The sequence below is a fragment of the Phasianus colchicus genome, chromosome 2, assembly GCF_987193195.1.
Source record: "Phasianus colchicus chromosome 2, bPhaCol1.hap1.1, whole genome shotgun sequence".
In the NCBI taxonomy this organism is placed as follows: Eukaryota; Metazoa; Chordata; class Aves; order Galliformes; family Phasianidae; genus Phasianus; species Phasianus colchicus.
This window is the reverse complement of record NC_143437.1, coordinates 87,645,700-87,670,843: the sequence shown is the minus strand read 5'-3', so window position 1 is coordinate 87,670,843 and position 25,144 is coordinate 87,645,700. Positions and strand designations below refer to the sequence as shown.

At 36.4% G+C, this 25,144-nt stretch overlaps 1 protein-coding gene across 1 annotated transcript in view; it reads left to right on the top strand.

The window, feature by feature from the left end:
• The window catches only part of TINAG (tubulointerstitial nephritis antigen), a 47,033-nt gene that overhangs the window by 14,623 nt on the left and 7,266 nt on the right, over positions 1-25,144 (top strand). The window contains exons 6-10 of the mRNA XM_031611307.2: positions 1,467-1,590; positions 2,829-2,979; positions 10,289-10,469; positions 11,154-11,199; positions 15,673-15,778. Coding sequence (XP_031467167.1) covers positions 1,467-1,590; positions 2,829-2,979; positions 10,289-10,469; positions 11,154-11,199; positions 15,673-15,778 — 608 coding nt within the window. The remainder of the gene's footprint in view (positions 1-1,466; positions 1,591-2,828; positions 2,980-10,288; positions 10,470-11,153; positions 11,200-15,672; positions 15,779-25,144) is intronic.

Below are 25,144 nucleotides of genomic sequence, written 5' to 3'. Positions count from 1 at the left end.
TTTGCAGTATACTTTAGAAATGAGTAATGGTATTTCAGACTTTCAGGCTGTATGTAAACTTTATGAATCTCAAATGCTTCCGAATTACTGGGTCTGGGGTATGCAGAGATGGTATCAATCCATCTGCCTGTGACTGATTCCAGTTTCATAGCTGATAAAGACCTGAGACACAAGCTTATTTTTCCCTCACCCACTTCTCAATTATTGATTTTTCTGTGGGAAGAAAATCAGCATATACAAACTGGATGAAGATGTTACTGTTTCCCAGTGCATGCCAGAGAATCATCTGAATACAGCCAAAGTTGTAAAGTTGAATTTCCCAAGTAGTTCTAAAAGAACTTGTAAGAATTGGGCTCAAATATTGTCTAAGGAATAGGTATCTGATCTTGTAAGCCACACAGGCAATTTAGAATAATTGTGCAGCAAGACATTCGGAATCAGAAGACCAAGGATAAATAAACCAAAATAAAATAAAGGATTTTTTTAACAGGATAGAAGCCTTTGTTTCCACATGTGAGCTTGCTAGTAACAAATAATTATCAGGAGTGTTTTGTTTGGGAGCAGGATCTCATATTCTGTATATTGTGTTTTCATCTGGAATAATTGCTCTGAGCGATTGTTTGAGACAGATTTCTAGGCTGGGTGTCCAAGGTGGCTGTATGGCCATTCCTTTTTCTCTTGTGCAGCATAAGCACTCTGTCCATAAAGTTATCTCATTGTTTTTAATTGTTTAATGTTTTTTTCATGTCAAACATAGGGCAGATTACTAGCAGCTGTGCCAGATGGCTCCTGCATATGTGGGTATTTGTGCAATTCTTACAGGACATAAATTAAGACAGAGAGAAAAGTATGCAAAAAATGACCAAAAGGTTTTTCTGAAGAGTCCATGAATTCATATCAACTCAACATCAGATTGCAAAGTAGAAAGAAAATCAGTGGTTTTCATTCTGGAATGAGAATAAGTGCTGGAAATTGAAAAACCTCTGTGTAAAAGATGAATCAATTAATTTACCCTCTGCTGATTCCCCACTGGTAACTAGAATTTCCTATTTCCAGCCAAGTGGAAAGCATGTCAAGATGAATAGGGTAACATGTTCCTAACTTCATTACTGTTTGCAGCAGAATGCTTTTCCTTCCAAAAATGTCATCTGGGTCATAATTGACATGTTTCACAGGGAAATGTTGCTTGAGATAAAAATCAGATAAAAACTGGACAGGTTACTCAGGTTGGCAGCTGTGGAGCTCAGCTTTTCAGCACAGCTACTGGAGTGCCAGAAAGCCTTCAGCTCTCAGGGCACCCACAGCACCCAGGCACAGAACAACCACCACATAACTGCTTGGCAAGTCACAGCTGCCAATGCTTGAGGCTTCCTCATTCAAACATTTTGTTTAAAACAAAAATAGGGTCATTTTGAAAACAAAGTTAGGAAATGAAGCAGATATACATCTACTGCATTTTGTTTTAGGGAAGCTCCTTTCCGGAAGAAAAATTTCCTGAGTTTTTTGCAGCCACTTATGCATGGCCTGACTGGATTCATGATCCTTTGGACCAACGCAACTGTGGAGCATCCTGGGCATTTTCAACCGCAAGTAATATTCTTTTTTTTTTTTTCCTCCTTTCAAAAACATCATGTATATTAAATGTATAATGAAAACTTATAGTGATTAGTAATCAAGTAATTTCAACTTTCTGTTCAGTTTTTATTAGCAAAAATTTACAATTGAAAATGCTACACTTTTCATTCTAAGATGTGCCAATTTAAGCTGTAGAGATTTTCCTTTGTTTTTCATAAGTTTTTGTATCATATGGAGACTTCTTTTGTGACAGGCCATAGGAATAAATCGACTAGTGCATTTTATCATTAAGAATGAAGTGACTCTTACTCATCTACATTTGTTGCTTGACTTGAATGTTTTAAAACAAGTAGATGTCATTTTATATACACAGTACACTTACATATCTGTGCATTTGCCGGAGGAGCAAATGGAGGAATTAAGTGCTACACCATTGCTTCATAGGCACTTCCATGTCAGGTGACATTGTGTCAAGTTGCCCCTCTGCTGCCATCTGTCACACAGCAACAAGATGTAATAGAATATTGGTTGGAAGATTCAACCTCTACAGCCATGCTACCAATATCCACCTCTAATGTTCTGGATCCATATAATAAAATGTGAGGCATTACTTTCAGAGCAGCCCTCATATCTTCTGCTGAAGTTAACTAATGAATATGCAGGTACAAATATAGAGATTATTATATGAAATTATGTAAATATCTACTTTGATATTTAGATATATGCCAGTATATCTACTAATAAGTTGCTTATGGTACTTCCTGTTTTTATTACTCTCAAAATTCTTATATAATATCATATTATATTTTATATATACATATATATATAATATTGTATATTTTATATATACTATATAGTAGATATATATTATATTATCACAGAATCACCAAGGTTGGAAAAGACCTTCAAGATCATCCAGTCCAACCATCCACCCATCACCAATGGCTCTCACTAAACCATGTCACTCAACACAAAACCCAAATGTTCCTTGAACACCTCCAGGGTCAGTGACTCCACCACCTCCCTGGGCAGCCCATTCCAGTGCTTGACCACTCTTTCAGAAAAGCAGTATTTCCTAACGTATATTCTGTATATTCATAACGATATCCTATTATATATAATATCCCAATTGTTTTGTAAAAACATGTCCCCAGACAGAAAATGTTGATGTATTTCAGTCACTCTTTCACAACAACCACTCAGAAGCTCTGAGTAATTATTTGGTTTTGATTACACAATTTCTTTCAAAACAGGTGTCGCAGCAGACAGAATAACAATTCATTCTGATGGTCAAATCACAGACAACCTTTCTGTTCAGAACTTGATCTCTTGTGATACCAAGAATCAACATGGATGTGGTGGTGGCAGTATTGAAGGTGCTTGGAGATATTTGAAAACGCATGGGTAAATATTTTATTTATGTTTCAGTTTATCTTAAACCAGTCACTGAAGTTACATGTGTTGTAATGATTTCTGATCTTTTGTGATGAAAAGATTTAGCTCTATTTTAGATCAGATTACCCATATTCATCTCATCAGGACAATCACACTCTAATGTACACCTTCTTCAAAATACCGTAGTGAAGTCCAGGAACTGGGAAGCATTCCCAAAGAAGTAGGTGAAAACTATTTTGAACAAGATAGCTAAGGGCTCTTGCTGCATAAACGATTCAACTATTTAGCTCCCTTTCTCCAAGCCTCATTATATCTCTATTTTTTTCATTATGGTAACCTCTCCAACTATAAGAAACACAAGAAAAGTCTTTCTTTTTGTGTCTAGGAAAATATCATAAATGCAGTCAGAGCTTGTATTGTGTTTGGGATACATGCTGTTGATGTTAAACAACCTTGAGAAAGCAACCAGTTGCATAATACAGTATTTTAAATATTCAAAATGTCTGAACACTGTCTTCAAATAAAACAAATTGTAATCATGTTATCTCAAGATTGTTCCAAAATGCAGCACTGTAGCAAGGACTGTACATTAATCTTTCTTCCTTCAAGTTGGACTTCTCAAAATTAACGATCCACAAGCCCTAAGTGGACAGTTAGAAGCCTGTTGAAATGGCAAGTAATACTCTATATAAACACAGAATTGCTTAGTTTGGAATGAACATTTTTTTATTTTTGTTATTTATTTTGGAGATCACTGCTAGAAGCATGAGTAGTTTCAAAATTAGACAAGATTTCTTACAATCATGTCCCCTGTCATGTTTTGAGAATCTCCAGTTATGGGGGCTTCATAGCCTTTCTTGAAGTGTTCAATCATTCTTGCATCAAAGAACTTATTTAAAATTTATTTTATCTAATTATTGTCTTCCTTGGCAAAACTTGTCACCAGTACCTTTCAGCTGTACATTGCAAAGAAGAGTCTTATTCTGTCTCCTCTGTGATCTTATGTAGTTGAAGACAGTAATTAGAACTCTGTTTAGCCTTCTCCAGGCCAAAAAAAATTAATATCCCTCAGCTTCTCCTTGTATATCACATGCTTCAGTGGCTTACACACCTTCGTGGCCCTTTACTTGCCCAGCTTGTCGTTGTCATTATCTTGGATCCTGTGCCTGAACACAGCCACAGTGTAAGCCCAGATGTAAGCCCACAAGTGACAGTTTGAGGGAAATTACCATTTTTCACGATGCCTTGGCTATGCTCTTGCTAACACAAAGCAGTATTGTGGATCCACTTTTGTTGAGAGGGCCCACTACCACTACACATTCAACCTGATGCAGCAGACACTTTCCTGTTAAACTGCTTTGTACACAGCACTGCTGCATGGGCAGTTTTGTCTCACCAGTAGGATAAGTGTCTTTGTTAAACTTCATGAAATTTCCGTCACCTTCTTTCTCCATCTTCTCAGTGTCCCTGTGAATAAAGCCCTGCCCTCCACCACACTGACCACTCACCAACAGTCTGGCATCCTCCACAGATTTACTGAGCATGTTTCATGTTCCACTCTCAAGACTCTTAATAAATGACACAGTCTTAAGGTAGGGAATGTCACTAGTAAAGAGCTACTAGTCACTAGTCACAGGACAGTCTAGTTCAGTTTTTGGCTTTGAAACCAACTTACCCAACCTCACTCTCTCACAGGCTGAAGTAGAAATTGCTGAATGTGTTGCTAAAGTCAAGGTAAATTGCATCCTATGCTTTTCTTATTCACAGTGAAGCTAGTCATGTCATTATAACCAGATTACTTCATCTGGCCACCTCATCATGGGGACACATGATTTGCCCTGGTGAATCTGTGCTGTTTCCAATCAAGTCCTTGACCTTTATGTGCCTGGAAACAGCTTCTAGGAGGATTTGCAATAATTTGATTTTATATACTCTATACTTCAGCTGTTTCTCACACTGTAAAACTTATTTTTGTGCTTTCTGCTCCATACAATAATCTATTTCCCCTCACTTTCATGCACTCCCATCCCTTAATCTTTCTTTCATGTACCTCGTATTCATAGGCAGAGAGATCTCAGGTCTGCTGTCTGTCAACTTTTAATTTTAGTTTACAAAAAAGCAAACAATCCATGAACAGATCAGGAGAATGTCAGATGTGCTGAATCATACGTCATAGTTGTCATGGTAGCCAGGGGATCGAGGTGAAGACCAAAGCACTGTCATTCACACAGACACTGAGTATATAAAGCAATCATTCTGCTTGTCCTCAAGCGTACCAGAAAGGTGATCTATTTTTGATCAGATCAAATGAGGATTCCAGGGCTTAAACACCAAACTAGTTTTGAATTTTTTGAGTGGAAGACCCTCTAGGTAAGTGATTACAGCAGGAAGTAAGGGACTTCACCTTGGTAAAAGCCTCAGCGCCTCATTTAAGTAAAGACGAAAGAGTAAAGAAATTAGTTATGGCTTTACATTTTAAGAAATTGAATAGGGTCCTTCTAATCTGTAATTCATGCTCTTAGCAGAGTAAATATAACTCTAGCAAGAGTTGTTTGTCTACAACGTTAAGGATAGGAGAACAAGATTTTCTAGTGTAAATAAGATAGAAGATTCATTTTGATCAGTAATATCTCCAGAGCTGTTGGAGATAGCTGTTTTTAAAGAAAATGGCCTAAAGAATGCAGAAATAGGATAGATTTTCTGGGTTTCTGTTCTCCCTGTCTGTTAGCTCAGTATATATACACCATGACCCCATAATAATAAATTTCTTCCTATAGCAAGAAGCTATAATTTTTTTTACCTAAAGCAGTGTGGTTACTGACACAGTGTTTTCCAGAGGCAGTTTAGGCATACAACAGTTAGTTCCTTCAATAAAAAAAAGTTGTGCTGAAAATGTATGAAGCACTTTATTTACCTAGCTGTATCTATACTTCAGATTTCAAAGGATGTTCACCATTACTCCTTTGCTTGACATCTCAGTGTATTCACCAGAGACTTTTCAGCTGACTGAATCACCAGTTTGCCGGGCAAACATTTGAAGGTTCTCCAGATATCTGACACATCTCTGCAGTCCACAGCCATCTTTTCAGTCCATCACACATCATTCATGTTGCTCCTGAGCCAGCTCCTACACATACAGCATCACTGCACTCTTACAGATGTTTGCCTGCCACCCGTATTTATCCCCCATTATTGATTCATAAAAGTACCAAACTTGAAAATATTCCTACTTCCCATTTTTATAAACAGTTCTAAATGCTGATTTGTGTTCTTTTAAGTTTTAAGTTCTTCAAGTTTAAAAGGTCCGTCAGGATTCCACCTTAAAGAAAAATCCAAAGAATGAGGACAGATAGTGGAGAAACACAAGAATGGCTATACAGGGTCTGAACTGGGGTCTTTTTAGCCCCAAGAGAAAAGGATAACACATTCATCTAAAAGCCCAAGCAAAAACAATGGTTCACTAATGTGAATCACTAAAGTCATTTTTCTTTCTAATGCCCACAATACTTTATTTTCATTATGAAAAATTGGAAATGCATGGGGTAAAAGTCTGAGGTGTCTTTTGAATGAGTCGTGAGAAATGGTGCTTGCTTCCTCACACTTTCAGGTAACTTTTATTTTATGAGCCTGTATATGGCAATTAATTTTTTTTTTTCGTTATCTCCGTAGCCTGCAATAGGTAGAAAGCACATTGATTTTCTATGTGGAGTTGTAAATTTTCACAGCAGGTGTTCAATGATGTATTAGAGTTCCTGGTTTTCTGGTTTCTGAAGTGTGCTTATCTCCAATTTTTGATAGATTTTCAGGAAAAAAGAGTGCTAGTCTAAGCTATCCCAGTGAAGTCAGTGGAAGATTTCCATAAAGCTTGATAAGGAGAACTTTCATAAAAACTGAGCACACAGTTAACAGTGAAAACTGCTAGATGAGTAGCCAACTGCTAGATGAGTAATTTAACTCTCCTTTTCTCTCTGTCTTTCTCCATTAATTAAAGAAAATGTCTTTATTCTAATTCCAATTATTCTTAATTATAAAAATCTCAATAGCAAGTCACAAATTGTGAGGAATCAGTTTGGTTTGAAAATATCTTTTTTTGAATGTGGTGCTGGAAATTACGATTTATATAAATATATGCATGTGCACACAAAACGAGCTGTTATTTCTACACAGCCATAGAAATGAAGCTTAATCAATTTTGTAACAAGCAATAACAGCCCATGTACATGTGGCCTAAATACCTATCATTACTGAATTGAAAGCTGGGAATACAGATTGTCTTTAGATATTTTGGAAGGGATTGAAAGGGTTTGTCTGTGAGTAAACTGAAGATCTAAATGATAACAGCCTAACTACCCTTAGATGGACAGTTACTTTTCATGTAGACAGAGTTATTGCTTCTTGCATTTTCTGGGCATGTTGGTCTACTTTGGGAGGAGGAAATTTGCTAAGAAGAAGGACTTTTTCCTTAAAGTTGTTCTACCATCAAAAGCTTAATGGGAAAATACCAAGAGAAGTTGAAGCACACATGTACTAATCTTGTAAAAATCCTGATGGATAAGTAAACACAAGCAAATCTAATTATCCTTCAATCTGTGTGAATATAGTTTGTTCATTTTCAGATTCAGCAAGTTCAGTATATCTGGTGACCTACTAAAATATGAGGACTGCTCTGAATGTAATGCCTCCCATTTTATTGTGTTGTCCACAGTGTCAGAGGCTGATGCTGGTAATACAGCAGTAAAGGTTGAACTTCCCTCCAGTATTCTGTTCCATTTTGTTGCTGTGCAACAGATGGCAGGAAAGGGGCAGTCTGACACAACGTTGTCCAAAATGGAAGTGTGTATGAAGCAGTGATGTGTCACTGAATTCCTCCATGCAGAAAAAGTTGCTCCCATTGATGTTCACTGATGTTTGCTGAATGTTTATGGAGACCAAACAGTGGATGTGAGCACAGTGAGAAGGTGGATGGTGCGTTTCAGCAGTGGTGCCAATAACAGAGTGTCACTTCCACTGGTGCAGATCTTTACAAGCATGGAATGTGGGCTCTTGTTCATTGCTGGTGAAAATGCACAGCTAGTAGTGAGGATTCTCTTTAAAAAGTAATGTTTTGTGGCTGAGAATTTGCTCTGTCAGATAGTGTTATTGTGCTCTCTGAATCCAGTCTTTAGAAGAGGCCTTCTGTTATGTGTTCATGATATCATCACAGAAATGTGTGTATTGTTTTAGAAACATCTAGCACTGTAATATGGAAAACTAGAAAGACCTAGAGTATGAAAATTATAAAATAATTAGTGGAAGATTCAGTGTGCTTTTACTTGAATATTTCAAATTGATAGCAAGGGCATTTTAAGCTTGCTTGCTTCAATTTATTGAAGGAAAAAGAATGTTCAGTTAGCCAATTCAGTTGAACAATTCAGAATAAGCAATTTAAAATTAAAAAAAAAACTTACTGTATGAGGAAGCAGTTCATTGTAGTTAAGGTTTTGATGTATTGCCAAGGCAAAGAATTAAAACCTCTCCTTTCCATTTTTTGAAATGACTTTTTTTTTCACTATCTTTCTCTATACTTGGATGTAAGGATTGCTCTTAACCTGTTCTTCTACTTTGATTTAGCACTTTGGAGATCTTTACATCCAGAATTAGCATGAGTTTAAATCTCAGGTGATTTACTGCAGCCCCTCTGCAATCACTCCTCTGACAGAGTCAGTGCTAAATTCCTTTGAGTCTATGAAGGCTAGAGAAGAATGACCCAGAGGAAGCTCTCTTTGCTATTCAAAGATTTGTCTTTGATTACTTATGAACAATAAATTAATTTCACGTATTTTCTATTGAATATTTCCTCCATGATTCTTGCAATCTATTAATTTTAATTATTTTGAAATCTCTATTACAATAAAAGCTGCCCAGTGATGACTGGACTTAGTATTTTCAAAACACAGTCTTTTTAGAGTATATAACTTCATTTAAAATTGTTAAAAAGGAATCTTATTTTCTGCAAGTAAACTCTTAAACCGTGAAAGCAAAACCATTGATGCAGATTTCTAATGGGTGATGTGAAAAATTTACTTACTGTATGTGTGACTGCAAATCCTCTGCATTTGGAAAAGCTTTTGAGAAATGTTTCTAAGTAATGAGGATGGTCTTCAGGATCTGCATAGACCAGACACGTCACACTGTTACGTCATGTCTGTCATTTTAGTGACATTTAGCAGAAAAGATCCTGCTGTCAACAACCAGGGTCCTACAGAAGAAGCCCTGTGGCTTCTTCTCCCCCTAGGATTGTCACCAACTTTTTCTGAATATTAGGTGACACATATTCACCAGCCTTTAAGTCTACCTCTGTTTATTTTTTTGGTCCACATTCTCTTCCAGGCAATGCCCTGTCCTTCTCTGCTTCCTAACTTTATCAAAGTATACTTTCTGAATTCAGCCTGAGTTTAAACCTGCCAAGATGAAATTTTCTCACATGATGGGAAAACAAATCCTACAGATAAAGCAATTCTTTAACCGTATTCTCATCTTTGTAAGCATAAATGCCTGTAAGTTGTTTCAAAACAGTACAACTCTAAATTCTACCACTGAAGCCTGTTGGGTTTTACCCTTTCTCTGTTATGTATTTTGTTATAGAAAAGTCCCTCCTGCCAGCATCACTATAGAGAATTTTATTTTTCCCATGAATCAAGACAATCAACCCAGTCACCAGGCCATGTCTAAATGCTTTTCCTAGTATGTCTCTGCAGCTGGAGCGCTCATTAACTCAGTTCTGTGCTCTCACTTGTACTTATCTCCCACTTGTTTATCTTTTAAGGAAGTGCATTTCTTCCAGAAGACTTTTGTTAGTGTGAATTAAGCTACTGACATTAATTGCTAAGCATCGTGCCTCTCTTTGGAAGTACCATCAAATTCACTCGTTTGTAGCAAAGCAATTATTTGTTTTACCCAAACCTTTAAAAAAATTATAGAGAATTCTTCTGTCAACAGAAGTTTACAAAGAAAAGCGAGCAAATTTTCACTTTATATGTGAGAAAAATATGAGGCCAGTCCATTTTAGCTGAAAGAAATAAAAAGGCCTATTGCTTCTCAGCAGCATTCCTTTAGAAAATATAGATAAAGCTAGAAAATGATTAATTTCACTTAAAAGTTTTTGATGCAAAGATGCACATTTCACAAGCCATTTTTGATAAATGTAGACTTTTTGTGGTTTATCAGATATTCATATGTTTGAATAATGAATGCCTCCATAAACTTACAGTGGTAAAATAATTATGAACTTGGAATAAAAGTTAAAAAAATCTTATTATATCCATTTTTAATTGATCAGAGTGGTATCGTATGCCTGCTATCCATCATTTTGGAAGCATCATCTGGATTCACCAAGTGAAAATCACTGTTATGTGTCCAGTGAATATGGAAAAAATCATACAAATGGGCCCTGTCCCAATGCTTTAGAAGATTCCAATCGGTTATACCGCTGTGGCTCTCACTACAGGGTCTCCTCAAAAGTAAGTTCATGCTGTGTACACATCCTATCATTTTCATTTTGTCCTTTGGGGCTTGAAAATAATTTGGTATATGGAAATATTTGCACTTTACTTGAATACTTTTTAGGAGAGTTCTTCTTTTTATTGCACTTGTCAGAAGAGATTATATTCTTTGTAGTTTCTCAGTTTATCTCTTCAAAGTGATGCTGCTGTGGTTCTTTAGAAATTAAAGATAGAAATGAAATTATGCAGTCATAAATGTGCATTATTTCTTCTTAAACATATTCTTGAAAGCTTTTCTCATTTGGTAAACCAAATTTCTGCTATAGAAGAAATACAAGTAAAGTGGTATATTTTATGCCATATACATTTATAACACAGAATGGTTTGGGTTGGAAGGGATCTTTGAGACCACCTAGTTAAAACCTCCCTGCTATAGGCAGGGGCACCTCGCTTTAGACCAGATTGCTCAGAGCCTCATCCAGCCTGGCCTTGAATGATTCCAGGGAGGAGGCATGCACAGCTTTTCTGGGCAACCTGTTACATATGTTATATATAACCTGTTATACATATGTATATATACAATGTATGCATATGGTGATAAATTGGTATGTTTTTATGTTAGTATGGTATTGTATTTATGTTATTTAACATAATGTATTTTCTTCCCTTGTCTTCTCTGCTGCTGCTCTTCCTTTCTCTCAGGAAACTGATATAATGGAAGAAATCATGGCCAAAGGACCTGTGCAAGGTATGGTAAGTTTGAAATAGTTAATACTGTCATTGAAGTAATTAATGTACAGTGATCTTGTAGCTAAATATTAGAAATCATAAATTCATCCATGGTGAATAAAAGAGACGTATATGCAGTAGTTCACCCAGGGTTTCCAGCATTGATGTAACTTGTGGTGTGCAAGGGCTCAGATCTTGTAGGGAAATAAAGATACTTCAGCAGGATGTGAGGGAATGGAAAAGAGTTGTTTAGCCTGACTGGTTGCAGCCACAGATGGTGCTGAAGCATCTGGGGATGGGGAACAGGCGTTGTGCTGGATATCCATCTGACTGGATAGACGACCAATGCAAAACCAGAAGAGTTTGTTATTTCAATTGACTTGAGGTATATAATGAATTATCATGACCTCCAATTCATTACTGAAAAATACATGATTAGATATAATTCATTTCAGTGAATTGTGATGTTGAAATTAAAGTTCTTTATGTGAGCAGCTGCAATTTAAAGCTCAACTTTGACGAAACCAGTACTAGTAGTCTTCTTCTGCCCAACCTTGTTTGCTCAAGGGAAACATTCTTTCCCACACTGAATTTTGTCTAGAAGTGAACACAGTGTTTCTACTTATTTTGAGATAAGGAAACAGTTTGAATCCCGAAGACAGAATTTCAGACTGCTCTCTAATACTGCCTTCCCCTGCTGTGTACACATAGCTTGCTATTTTAATCTATCTGTACTCAGTCTTTCACATAAAATTACCTAGATTCAGACGTTTGTTAAGTTTTAATCACACAATGATTCATATCATTTTTGGAATGTCAGTGTGTTTTCAGCAAGTCTCAAGGTAATGTTGTATGTGAAAAATAAAATCTAGATCTTAAAAGAGCATGTATCTGAGAGCTTCTACAACTGAGTGTGATTCCTGTCCATTCTTTCTTTGTGTTATAATGAGATCCTTAAATGAGTCTCTGCTATGATCTAATAGTTTGTCACTGTTCTTATTCTATCTTCCCATAATACAAATGCAATCAGGATATGATTCTAACTTTAAAACAATATCATGCATTTTTTTTTCAGAACATCCTGAAAGTGATCTTCAGCTACTGAAAATGATTTTCCATTTTCCTTCACTTGTCATTCCTCAAGATCTTACAAAGTACTTATGACCAATTTTATCTAACGAGTAATATTTAATTAATTAATGGATAATATTCAAGAACCTTCCAAGATGATGAATCCTTCATAATGTTGAATGTGCACAAAGAATGTGCAACAAGATGATTTTCATCATCTTAATGATTAATAATTTTGTTTTCTTTGTGCACATTCAACATTATGAAGGATACATATATTCTTAACAGTTCTGAAAATGTAGGTGTAGGAATATAGTTAAAAACTTTCTCCTATACAGCTTTCAAGTTTGAATGACAGTTTCTCTCTTGCAAACATCATTGTTTTATGTGGTACAGAACAGAGCAATTAGCAGTTTGAGGTGCAGATGATGAAATTCTAGTTTCTATTAAAATTAACTTTGAAATAAATATCGTGTAGTTTTACTAATGCTTTGAAAATTTTCAAATAGACAATCAAATGCTGCCCACAATTTTTATTTAATGGACTTTATGACATATTCCTATAGTTATAGTGCTGACATAGGATAAGAATCTCTTCTGTAATGTTAGCTGCTCTCAGTCAAAGAAAAGCTAAAAACACATTGTTGGCAATACGTGAAATTTGTAATTTTACTTATCATGATCTTGGAAATAAAGGAACATTACATATGCTGCCACAGATTTGGAGAAAGCACTAAACTGCATTAATGTACTGTGCTACACTTCTTACCTCTGATAGCTACTACATTTTTGGGTTTTGTATCTTTGTACGTCGAAGATACAGGGATTCTAATTTAAGAATTGTGTTCAGTGGAATCCATAGTAGAAAAAATCTTACAATCTGCTATTTATGCAAGGATCTGACAGCTCAGCATGACTGAAGTAGTTTATGCATAAGCTACAGTAAGGCACAAAAATTACTGCCTCTTCCAATTCATTTATAATTAATTCTTTCATTTTGGAAAATGCATGGTTGCTTTGATGTGGGATGGCACACAGCTGGCTGGGAAAGTGTGATCCCTTCCAAGTCACAGTCCATATCAGGACAAGGTCTCTGAAAAAATAAAAATATCTCAGTGCTTGACTTTGAATTGTCACCTTTCTATCTACTCTACACTTAATGTGCACAGCTCCTGATTAATATGCAGGGTTTTTAAGTAGGCATGCATAAATATATATGCATGTATGCAAATATATATACAATTATATACAGATCTACAAATACCGAATCTACATATTCTTCATATGTACATATAATACACAACGAACTGAAATTTTCTCATGTAGGCTGAAGTTACATCGCAAATATATTTCAAATGTTGTATTTCATTTCAGTATGATAGATATGATAGTTCTTCAGAGAGAACATACTTTTGATTTAGAGGTGCTGATACAGAATAAATTGTTCACTGAAATTGAACAAATGGACCTTGATATTACTGATAGAGGGATAACCACAGGAATTCCCAGATCTATACACTGGAGAACCTGCGATAGGAAGGGGTAAACATTTGCAGGAAAATTTTGTTGAATCCTGACCTTGCAGCTAGAAGACAAGGGTAAAGTTTGTGCTATTTTCCTCTTGGTCTGTTGCTATCGATAACTGTGAGCTCTCATTCTGCAGACAGCTCTGGCAGAAGCTGTGGCATTATTCATTAAATTTATTTTTCTTATTTAACTGATAAAACTCTTCCCATTTCTTCCCACTTACCATCACGGTTACTTATTCTCTTTGTGTTTCTATCTGCATAAATTTGGGACATGACAGACCTTATTAACAATGAATATTTTCAGCCAGCTTTCCTGGGTAAATGAAACCTATATATATAACCATGTTTTGAGCTGTTTTTTTTCCTCCCATCTTTCTGTCTCCTAAAATTTGAAAATGCTTTCTGTTTCAACCAATTTGATAGAGGCCAAGAGGTCATAAAGAAATTAATTTCCTTCAAGTTTACGACAATATTCATTTAGGGGAAAGTAATCTGAAAACATGCCAGATGAAAAAAAACTGGATCATGAGCTTGCCTTACTCAATGGATAGTGCAGATCTATACAAGGCACATATGTTTTAATACTCCAACCACATCAAAATTTTCATTGAAACATGTACTTTATTGGATTCCTGAGGCACAAGACTTTAAGAAACTGAGTTTCATTAATTCTCATGTTCCAGGCAGCGTGGCAGTTTCACAGAATCACAGAATTGTAGGGGCTGGAAGGGACCTCAAGAGACCATGGAGTCTAACCCCCTGCAAAGCAGACTCCCTATGGGTTCTCTATAGGAACTTCCAATGCTCCAGTTTATGGCTGTTCCCCTTGTCCTGTCCCACAGACCGCTGAAAAGAGGTTGGCCATGTCCATTTCTCCCACACTTAAGATACTTATAAACGTTAATAAGATCCCCTCTCAGTCTTCTTAAGGCTGAACAGACCCAGTTTGCTCAGCCTTTCCTTACAGGGGAGATGTTCTAGGCAAATATAAGTGTGCTAAAATCATAAGCGAAATGTAGACTGAAATTAAACTTATGTTCACACTTCTATTTAGGTAATGTAAGCTGGAAAATATTTTCTCTGGATCTTGTAGCCCAGCAAGTAACAAAACAAATGGAACTAACATAGCAGAACGAATTGGGAAAAATATCTCAAAATATTTTCCTTAAAACTGAAGCAAGTGATAATCCTATGAAAAGATGTAAAGTGCAGATAGTAATATTCATTCCCTTGCACTAAATTTACAGTTCATCAGCTTGTTGGCCTTATGTTGCTATTAACACGCTGTATTTTGATCCACTGTTTTACAGTACTTTCATTAGGAAGTCATAATGAACAAAGACATAGAAAATCTATCTTTCCATTAGGAGATTCCAGTCTACCCAATGAACTCTGTTTGAATTAAAAAGAAATAAAAAATAATTTAAAAAAATTGCAAATGTTTGTCACTCTGCCATATTTCATAGGATGCTATATACATGCACATACATTGGCAGTTAAATACTTCTCTGGACTAACTGAGGATTTTATGCATGAAACCTGAGGAGGTTTGTCTTATTGGACTGGATTTGTACAGAACTTAGAAAACTTGCATAAGCCCATAGGAGGAGATATTCATTTTTTTTTAAATTGAAATAGATCTGTCACAGGGAGTTTCCAGGACAGGGAAAGCCAACTAATTTGACAGGAGACTTTTGAGAGGTGTGTTGGAATATTTCCCTTGGTTTACTCATAGGAGGAAACTTCTGAGAGAATTTATTGTAATTACAAAGTACACTCATGCAGTATGACACAAAACCTCACAGCTAAAATTCAAGGAGAAATCTAGAGTACAAGCAATATTTGCTGACTGTGCTGATTTTTCCTACTATTTTCTTTTTTTTTTTTTTAAGCTATAATGAAAGTCTATGAGGATTTTTTCCTTTACAAAGAAGGAATCTATAGACACTCCTACAAAGCAGGATCCAAATGGAAAACTCACTCAGTGAAACTCCTTGGGTGAGTATTCTTTTACCCCTTTTCCATGCTAGTCATGAACACAAGGACATATTACTGCTCAGTTTGGAACCTAATGGTTTTGTTGTCAGAGATGTAGCACTGTTACCTCCCAGTGAAAGATTCTGTTTGTTTCATTTTTGCATATCTGAGAATTTTAGAAGTCATTGGAAAGAGCTGTAGTCCCGTGGCCTTTTAATACACTCTAACATATGTTCTAAGACTTCAAATGTAGAAGTTATGGCCAGAAGTGAAAAGAAGTCACCAAGCAGAATCCAAGCTGAAATGTAAACGTTGCCAGTGGCCTCCTAACTAGCCAGCACAGTTGTATTTACACAGCAGTCTGGGCTCTCCACACCCCATACAGAAATCAGCTGCTGCAGGGATGCTGCTGGTTTAATCTGGGGTGCATAAGAAGTACACACCCAGTCTGACACCGCTGCAGAAGGATATGAATAATACATCAGTTGATTTCCCCTCAAATGCTGAACAGTGCCAACAGATGACAAGTATCTAACAATGCATGCACTTGAGTTACAGAATGCTTCAGAGTGCTTTTTACTCTGACATGGAGGGAATATGCAAGGTTGCGCTTAATAAATCACTGAAGGAATAGTTAAACAGACAAATGGCTGAAGATAAGTCTCAAACAAATATTTTGTAGGTGATGTAGAATATCAAATAAATAATGATTCAGTCCCGTTCAAGAAAAATTGCTGAGAGTATCTCCAACACGATTCTTCAAGAAGAAAGTGTAGCAAAATAAATTGCCTATTGTATCTGTGATACAGATACCCTTGCAAAGGATATGGAAATTATAATGGTTGTGGAAACTGCTGACTAAGAATTACAAGAGTTTGTCTGGTAGTGGCACAGAAGAAAACAGAAGCAGAGACTTAAGGAGGATCAGCCTTGAGCCTATAGAGTTGCAAAAAATCCTGACTCAAAGAGTAATAGAGGAAAAGCTCCTGAAGTGAGCATTGCGAAGCTATGAAAAACTGGCAGAGATCTTGGAAAAGACTGCATTAGGAAAATATGTTTATGAAGGAAAGCCTGTATGTTTGGTATATATATATTTATTGTATTTAAGGTATATCTGAAAGAGAAATTGATAAAATTTAACAGGAAAATTGGAACTTCAGGGATGAACCTCTATGGGGCTGTAAGTGCACATGTTGGGATTCCTGTGTTTGGTACAAGTGTAGGGTGGTAATAACTATTCCCTCAAATAAAAATATGTTGTCTAGCCTAGCGAATCTCATCACAGGGGAAAGTGATTAGACCAGAACTGCACAGGGGAACAACATGATGGCTGAGGAGCAAGGGACGAGGACTATTAATGTGCTGAAGTAGCTGCTGATTTAAATGATAACCAATAGGATGTGCACAGAAAAAGAAACACTTAGGCAAGGAGCCATTTATAAGCAAATAACAGGACATCTTGACTTAGACTTGATTTAGTCTCAGGGGATTGTATGGACCAGTCTGAGCAAAACACTGAGTAGGAAGAAAATGTTTTAATATGCCAAAAGACATGAGAAAAAAAGTGAATGAAAAAGAAGAAAAAGAAGGCAAAGAAATGTCAGACTGATTAGGAGTTTAATATGTGGGAAATACATTTACTTACTAATTTTTGTTGAAGAATGCTGAACTATCTAATGGATCCGACACTGTAAAGAATTGCCCATCTTTCCACCATCTAATGTATAAGTGTTCTTACTGTTGAGACTATGCCATGTGAAATATTTGCAGAGGTATTTAACTGTAAAATTGGATCCAATTTTGATAAGTTGGAGGTTGTTTGAGCCCAAGACCTGGTGTGCTTGAACTTATCATAGAATCAGAGGATTGTTTAAGTTGGAAAGGACATTTGAAGGTCATCTGGTCCAACTGAAGAGAGGTTTGGAGCACAAGCCTTAGGAGGAGCAGTTGAGAGAGCTGGGATTGTTTAGTCTGGATAAGAGGAGACTCAGGGGAGACCTTACTGCTCTCTACAAATATATGAACGGAGGTTGTGGTGAGGTGGGGGTCAGCCTCTTCTCCAATATAACTGATAAAAGGAGTAGCCGAATGGCCTCAAGTTGCACCAGGGGAGGTTCAGGTTGAACATTTCTCCATACTTTTTCTCCAAGAGTGTGGTCAGATACTGGAATGGGCTGCCCAGGCAGGTGGTGAAGTCACTGACCCTGGAGTTGTTCAAGAAACTTTTAGATGTTGTACTGTGGGACATGGTTTTGCAGGAAATATTGGTGGTAGGTAGATGGTTGGACTGGATGATCTTAGAGGTCTTTTCCAACCTTGGTGATTCTATTATTTTATGATTCTAACTCCCTGTAATAAACAGGGACACCTGCAGCTCGATTGGATCACTCAGAGCTCCATCCAGCCTGGCCTTGAGTGCCTACAGGGATGGGGATTATACCACCTCTCTGGGCACCATTTTACTAGCAATGATGAATCCAGCGATTAAATGTGACTCAACACTATCAAGTTTAAAACACTAAAGATTCAAATGCTTTCAGAATGAAGCTGTCACTTTTTCATATTATTCAACACTTTGAACTAATTTGAATGTAAAATGTATTGCCCAGACACAAGCTCTCTGCGATCTACAACAGCTTGTTCTGTTCTTGTTTGTTTGTTTTGTGTGCATATTGTGTTTTGTTGTTGGTTTTGAGTAAAATATAGTGCAAAATCTTTTACATAGAAAAAAAACCTCATGAGAATCTCGTGAATGCTGAACTGGAAATAAAAATTGTGATGATTATTTTCATTTTGCATCACAGAATTTTTTTGAGAGAAAAAGGGGCAGAGACATGATGACATAGGGTAAAAATATGCAGTTTTTTGCAGGCTGATATTTATTGTAATCTGATTTTTAAATTTATAACTGCTAAAAATGAGTTAATGTTTGTAAAAGGCAGTTATAGTAATGGACGACCATAATGAACTGATATATGCAATCTCTCAAAAACGCTTTTGAAAGTGCCATAAGCTGCTCATGCTTGCAACTATGTATAAAGACTACAGAGTGTTATAAAATAGATATAAATTTTAGTGAAACCATTTTTAACACGAACAGATAGGCTCATATAAACGTCTAACTGAATACACTGACTGAATTCTGTCATTATGCAAGTTGAAACTGCTATTTTCTATCATTTTGAGGTTTCTACTTGATAAAACCAGCTCTAAGTCTAAAAAAAATCTATCTCCAGTGATATAGTGTATGACCTCAGGCTCGAGGAGAGCATGGAAAAGAACTGTGTGGAAACAAGAAAGAAAAATACGGAGCAGCCAGGCAGAGGGTGTTGCAGGTTGCAGATGGTTTGAGTGTAAAGATGGTCTCTGTGGACAGTGAAATAGGTTTCCAATGGACTGAAGTCAGGACTGACTGAAGTCATGCTGACAAAGTATGATGTCTCAAGTGGTTTCTGTGTCTTGTCTGCAGAGTCAGTGAGGTAAGTAGAAAAAATGAGGAATGGAGACTGGAATTCATAACATTTAAGTTTTGATGCATAGAATTTAGAAGTTACATCTCTGCTAGGCAGTCATGGTTTCCTTTATTATCCACGGTTGTGCTGCTCTTTCTATCTGTCCTTAAGTGCATTTAATTGCTGTTTTTTTTAACTTCTGTTTGTTGACTATAAAGGAACCCCTGGGGATAATGTCAGACTTGCAGAGCTAACATTAAAATGCCTAAGGTAGACTAGATGAATCCTACTTTAAAATCCCACTTTATAAAGTAACGCCAGCTTGTGCAACAAACTCACTGACCAATGGTCCATAATGTTTATGGTAAGATAATATCCTCAAATTGTCATATGCTTGTTTGTGTCTATGTACACACACAGTTATACGGATTTATGTGTATATACACATTAAATTTCAACTCAGAATCACACCAGAATGAAAACTACCTGAAAAGCCACAACAGAACTAAAAAGAGCTAAAGAGACTAAAGGAGACAAACTGTTCAGAATTTGGCAATTTTCACATTTTTTTCTGCATTCACATTTTAAATAGAATAATGATTGGAATTACTAGGATCAGTGACTAATGATATGTGAAACTGTACACTTATCTCAAGATGTCTTAATAAAAACAGACTTAATTCACATCAAGATGAATTTGGTAATAAATTTACCACCTAGATCTATAATTTTGAGTTAGAGTTGAGTTGCCAAACAAACATTTCAAGTCCAGTCTATAGCATATTCTTTATAAAAATGATGCACTTTTTATTATTATTATTACTTTTTTTTATATTCTTTTACACCTCTGGCTTTCTAAATCCCATTGAGGAAAAGAAGAGAAATAGCGTGTTTATAGAAAAAGAAAACAGTGAAGCAGATTTGGATATGGTGTAAGGATTGCAAAATCTATTAACTTTGGAGGAAGAATATTGGCTTAAGCAGCTCTGCCTCAGTCAAATATATCTTTCTTCAAAGTCAGGTATAACCAAGTAAAAAACCATCACTAATGTTTTCAACCTGTTCAGACAGATTCTTTCAGCCTTATTCATCTTTATCAATTCAACATTCATGATAGGCTACAATATCTGATGTGTATTTCCATTCAAAGAACTGTATCTGCTTCTCCCTTGAGAATGAAAAATTCAGAAGGCTTTCAAAAAGCCCAAGACTTTGCCTGCAATCAGATTTACTTACTGTCACCTTAAAGCTTGTATGGAACAAGTATAGTTTTATTAAAAGCCTTAGGTACTGATTCATGACCAGTATAGGTTTTCAGATATTTAGAAGATGCTTTAAATGGAAAAGAACTTTAATAAGAGGACACTGAGAGATGTTCTTCTATTTTTATCCACTGGAAGATTTAAATTCAATAGTGCAGGAAATAAATGAAATTAAAACATTTACACCCTGAAAAAGCGTGAGTTGAATTCATTGTTTTTTAGCACAGTCACTCTAAAATTGACACGTGAAGCAAAAACTTGTGTTTTAGTGTTGAGGATACATTCTGGCAGAGCAACAGCACTTTAATACATGTTTAAATGACTCACCAGTGCAAAGTCCAGAGGCTTAAAAGAGATGCCAGTAACTACTGTTAGTGACACCGTTGTTTTTGACCTTGCAGATACATTTTTTCTCTCAATTTTCTTTATCACTTGTTCTCATTCCAGTTCAGATTATGAATGACAACAAAGAAGCATCCTTTTACGCCATCAATAGCCACATTTTCTTTTCGGCTAAAGAAACCTTGGGATGAGTTCCCTCTTTCTTTCATAGGAAATAAGTTCATTTCCTTTCATTTCTTTCTTTTCATTTCAGACAATTGACATAATACATTATAGTTTTAAAAATAAAACAACACTCAAAAATATTTTACAGCAAAGAAAAATGCATTACAAGATCATCAGGAAAAGATAAACTTTGTTTGGAGATCTATGCAGTTAAATCCATGAGATTTTCTCCCATATAATTAGTTAAGGTAGTATTTTCAAAATTATTTAACTACTGACATACCGATAATTCACTTATCTCTTGTTCTAAGAAGTCTGTGTAAAATCAGAGTTTTGAGTTCCAGTGATCATTTTCTGAAAACCTTTTTCTGGCAGAGAACACTAGTCAGTGAATCCTTTTATTGTGTCTGTTAGTATCATGGCAGTTATATGACCAAGGCCAAGGAGGAGAGTTAGACGAAAAGTTTCAGACTGCATGTATTCATGTATTGGTGGCACACTGTCTTTTTATCTGTAGAAGGAGGTACTGTAAGAATCTTATGAAAGAAAAGCTTTTGTATTAAAATAGATTAGAGGTTAAGATTAGAGGGATTGAGTAATCTTTGTATCCTTTTGGTCTGTAGGTCTGATCTATGGGAAGGCTGTCTTTTTGTTCAAGAAATTTCATAGGTTACTTTTCGATCAAAATGATGACACTAAATTAGCAATGCCTACATAGAAGACATAGTATTAGGGAGAAAAATTAGTCTATTTTGTTAACATTGTCTGTGTTCAGCATTTGGTTAGGATATATATTCAAAAGTTTTACTTCTGTCTTGATTGCAGAGTGTTTTTTTTTTTTCCTAATCTAAATACCTCATTTCCCATAAATTGGATGTGATGAATTTGGACTACATGAAGTCATGTTTGATCACGAATAATTTTTTCAGGGATAGAAAGGGCCAGAGATATTTATTTACATATACAACTTCAGAAATTACATGATTTATTATTGCACTAGAGGTTATAAAAGGTTTTCTAGTTGCCCCATTTGACCAGAAATGAAAATATTTGGGGAAAAAAAAGAAGAAAATAAGGAAAAAGCAACAAAACAAAATATGAGTAAAGTCCATAACATTACAAACAGAATATGTAGTGTTTCATAGAATCATAGAAATGTTTGAGCTAGAAGGTCCTTTAAAGGTCATCTAATCCAACTCCTCTGCAATGACCAGGAGCACCTACAGCTAGATCAGGTTGCTCAGAGCCCCATCCAGCCTGACCTTGAATGTGTCCAAGGTTGATGCTTCTACCACCTCTCTGGACAATCTGTTCCCAGGCCTTATCACTTTTATTGTAAAATACTTATTTCTTATGTCCAATCTAAATCTACCCTCTTTGAATTTGAAACCATTTCCCCTTGTCCTACCACCACCGACCCTGATAACATGTCTGTCACCTTCCTTCCTATAGCCCCCTTTTAGATATTTCAAGTCCACACTCAGTTCTCTGCAGCACCTTCTCTTCTTCAGCCCCAGCTTATCTCAGCCTGCTCTCATAAGAGAGGTGTTCCATCCTTTGGATAACTTCTGTGGCCCTACATGGATGTGCTCCAACAGGTTCATGTCTCTCTCCTGTGCTGAGGACTCCACATCTGGACACAGCACTGCAGGTGAGGCCTCACCAGTGCAGAGTAGAGCAGAAGTATCACCTCCTGGCCTTCTGGCCGTGCTTCTTTGGATGCAGCTCAGGGTATGGTTGGCTTTCTGGACTGCAAGAGCACACTGCTGGCTCATCTCCAGCTTACCATCCACCAATACCCTCCAATCATTTTTGGGAGGGCTGTGTTCCATCCTTACATCCCTCATTTTGCACTGACAGCAAGGGTTGCCACCACCCAGGTTGTTGAACCTCATGAAGGCCTATTGCTCGAGCCTATCTAGGTCTCTCTGTATGACATCCTGTCCCTCAAGCGTGTCAGCTGCACCACACAGATTGGTATCACCTGCAAACTTGCTGAGGGTGCACTCCCACTGTTGATGTCACTGATGAAGATATTAAAGAGTATCAGAGCATTGACTTCTGAAGGACACCACTTGTCACCAACCTCCATCCAGATGTTGTGCCTTTGACCACAACTCTCTGGGTACAATCTTGCAACCAGTTCCTCATCTATCAAACTGCTCACCCATTAAATCCATACCTTTCCAATCTGAAGAGAAGGATTTTATGAGAGACCATGCCAAAGGCCTTATTGAAATCCAGATGGATGATATCAGTGTCTCCTCCCTTGTCTGCTAACGCAGTTACACCATCATAAAAAGTGACAAGTTTGGTCAGGCAGGATCCACTCTTGGTGAAACCATGCTGGTTATCCCATATCTCCTCCGTCTCTTCCATATGCCTTAGCATAACTTCCAGGAGGATCTGCTCCACGGTATTGCTTGGCACTGAAGTGAGGCTAACAGATCGGTATTTCCCTAGGTCATCTTCTCTATCCTTCTGGAAAATGAGTGTTATAATGCCATTTTTCCAGTCACCAGGAACTGCCATGACTTTTCAAATATCATCAAGAGTGTCTTGGTGGCTATGTCAGCCATTTCCCTTGAACACTGTGGTGTGAGTTTCCTGTGTATATTGTTTTTAAAGACTTCTATCTGTGCTTCCTTTTAGTCAAAGAATTATTGAAAGATCTGATTTTCAATGCACAAACATTCTATAATGACAGAGAGGAGACATTGTAAAGAATAAAACAAACAAACAGCAACAACAACAACAACAACCAACAAAAAACCAAAATAGCAGTAACAGAGATAAATCTTGACTTTATTCTAGAAAACAATAGGCTTTGCCATTGATTTCAGTGAATCCAAAATTCAGTCTACAAACTGTGTAACTGGTAAACTGCAAGTGTGAGTTAAAGCTGGTTGAAAAAGAATGAAAGTAGTGGTTGAAAATAGTATTTTGTTGTTTGTGTATTTTTGACTGTGAGATAGGGACTGTTTGTATGTCAGAAGAGTCTGTTCTGGATATATGTTGTTGGATGTGGGAAGCTAGAAAGATGATGCAGAATGCCAGTTTCTAGAGCATCTGTCTTCCGTAAAGAGTTTAACTCTTTGGTTAATGCAAAACATTGACCTCCACTCTAACCAACTGCATGAATTCGTAGCTTGAGAGACTTGTCTCATTTTCCTTTACTCTTAAGGCCTTACTTCTTTTTAGATGTGCTCATCCTGTTGTCTAAAAAGAATGCATAAATTATGTTTGCACGACAAGTTGGAATTGGTTTCCCCTGAGTAATCTGAAATATTTTTTCCCCTGAAGAAGGCTGAATGCAATTTGGTTAAATTATTTCTTTTTATTCAAGGTTACTTTTCATTGGAGATGTGAAGGTTTTGTTTGGAAAAACTAAATAGCATATTTCTTACAGAATAGTTTTGTCACATAGAATTTATTTACTGTGTAATTTTGTGTAACATTCAGACCTTCTCCTTTATGACTCCTTGAAATCCCTTCTTGTTCTTTATAAAAATGGAAACTTTGGAGAGGGCTATATTGAAAGCTTTTCCAAAAAAATAATGAAGGATTGGACAGCAATCATCTATTAGACTTAATTTTAACAAAACTTTAGACAACTCTAAAGTTTTGTTAAAATTAAGTCTAATAGATTCCTTGTCTCTGTGGGTAACGAGGTCCAACATCTGTTCACATTTAACATGTTGTTAATTTAGAGTAAATGTCAGCTAAAATAATCTCATGAACAAGAGAGGAAAAAGAAAGTGCTATCAGATTATTTTGGTCATCTTCCAGAAAATGTAATATTTTTCTCTAATTGATGTTGTCCACAAATCTGTTAAGTTACTTTTAAAAGTCTCTGTCATCTCCCCTTGGGAACTATTCCTCTGGTATTTACATTACTTTATTAGAAGGATATTTTTTTTTCTCGGTGTTTTATTTCCTTGACTTTTCCACAATTCTATCTAAATACTCATATCTGATACTGAATTTTCTCTTTCTGCAGGGAGTTTGAGTTCTACACTCATATAGGTTGTTAGTCTCTGTGCATTTTTATTTTTTCTTTTTTCACACAGTAAATGATTTCACACACTTATTCCTAGCAGTGACTTCTCAGATTTAATGTAGGACTCCAGTCACACACTGAATAGCACTTCACTGAAAACATGCAT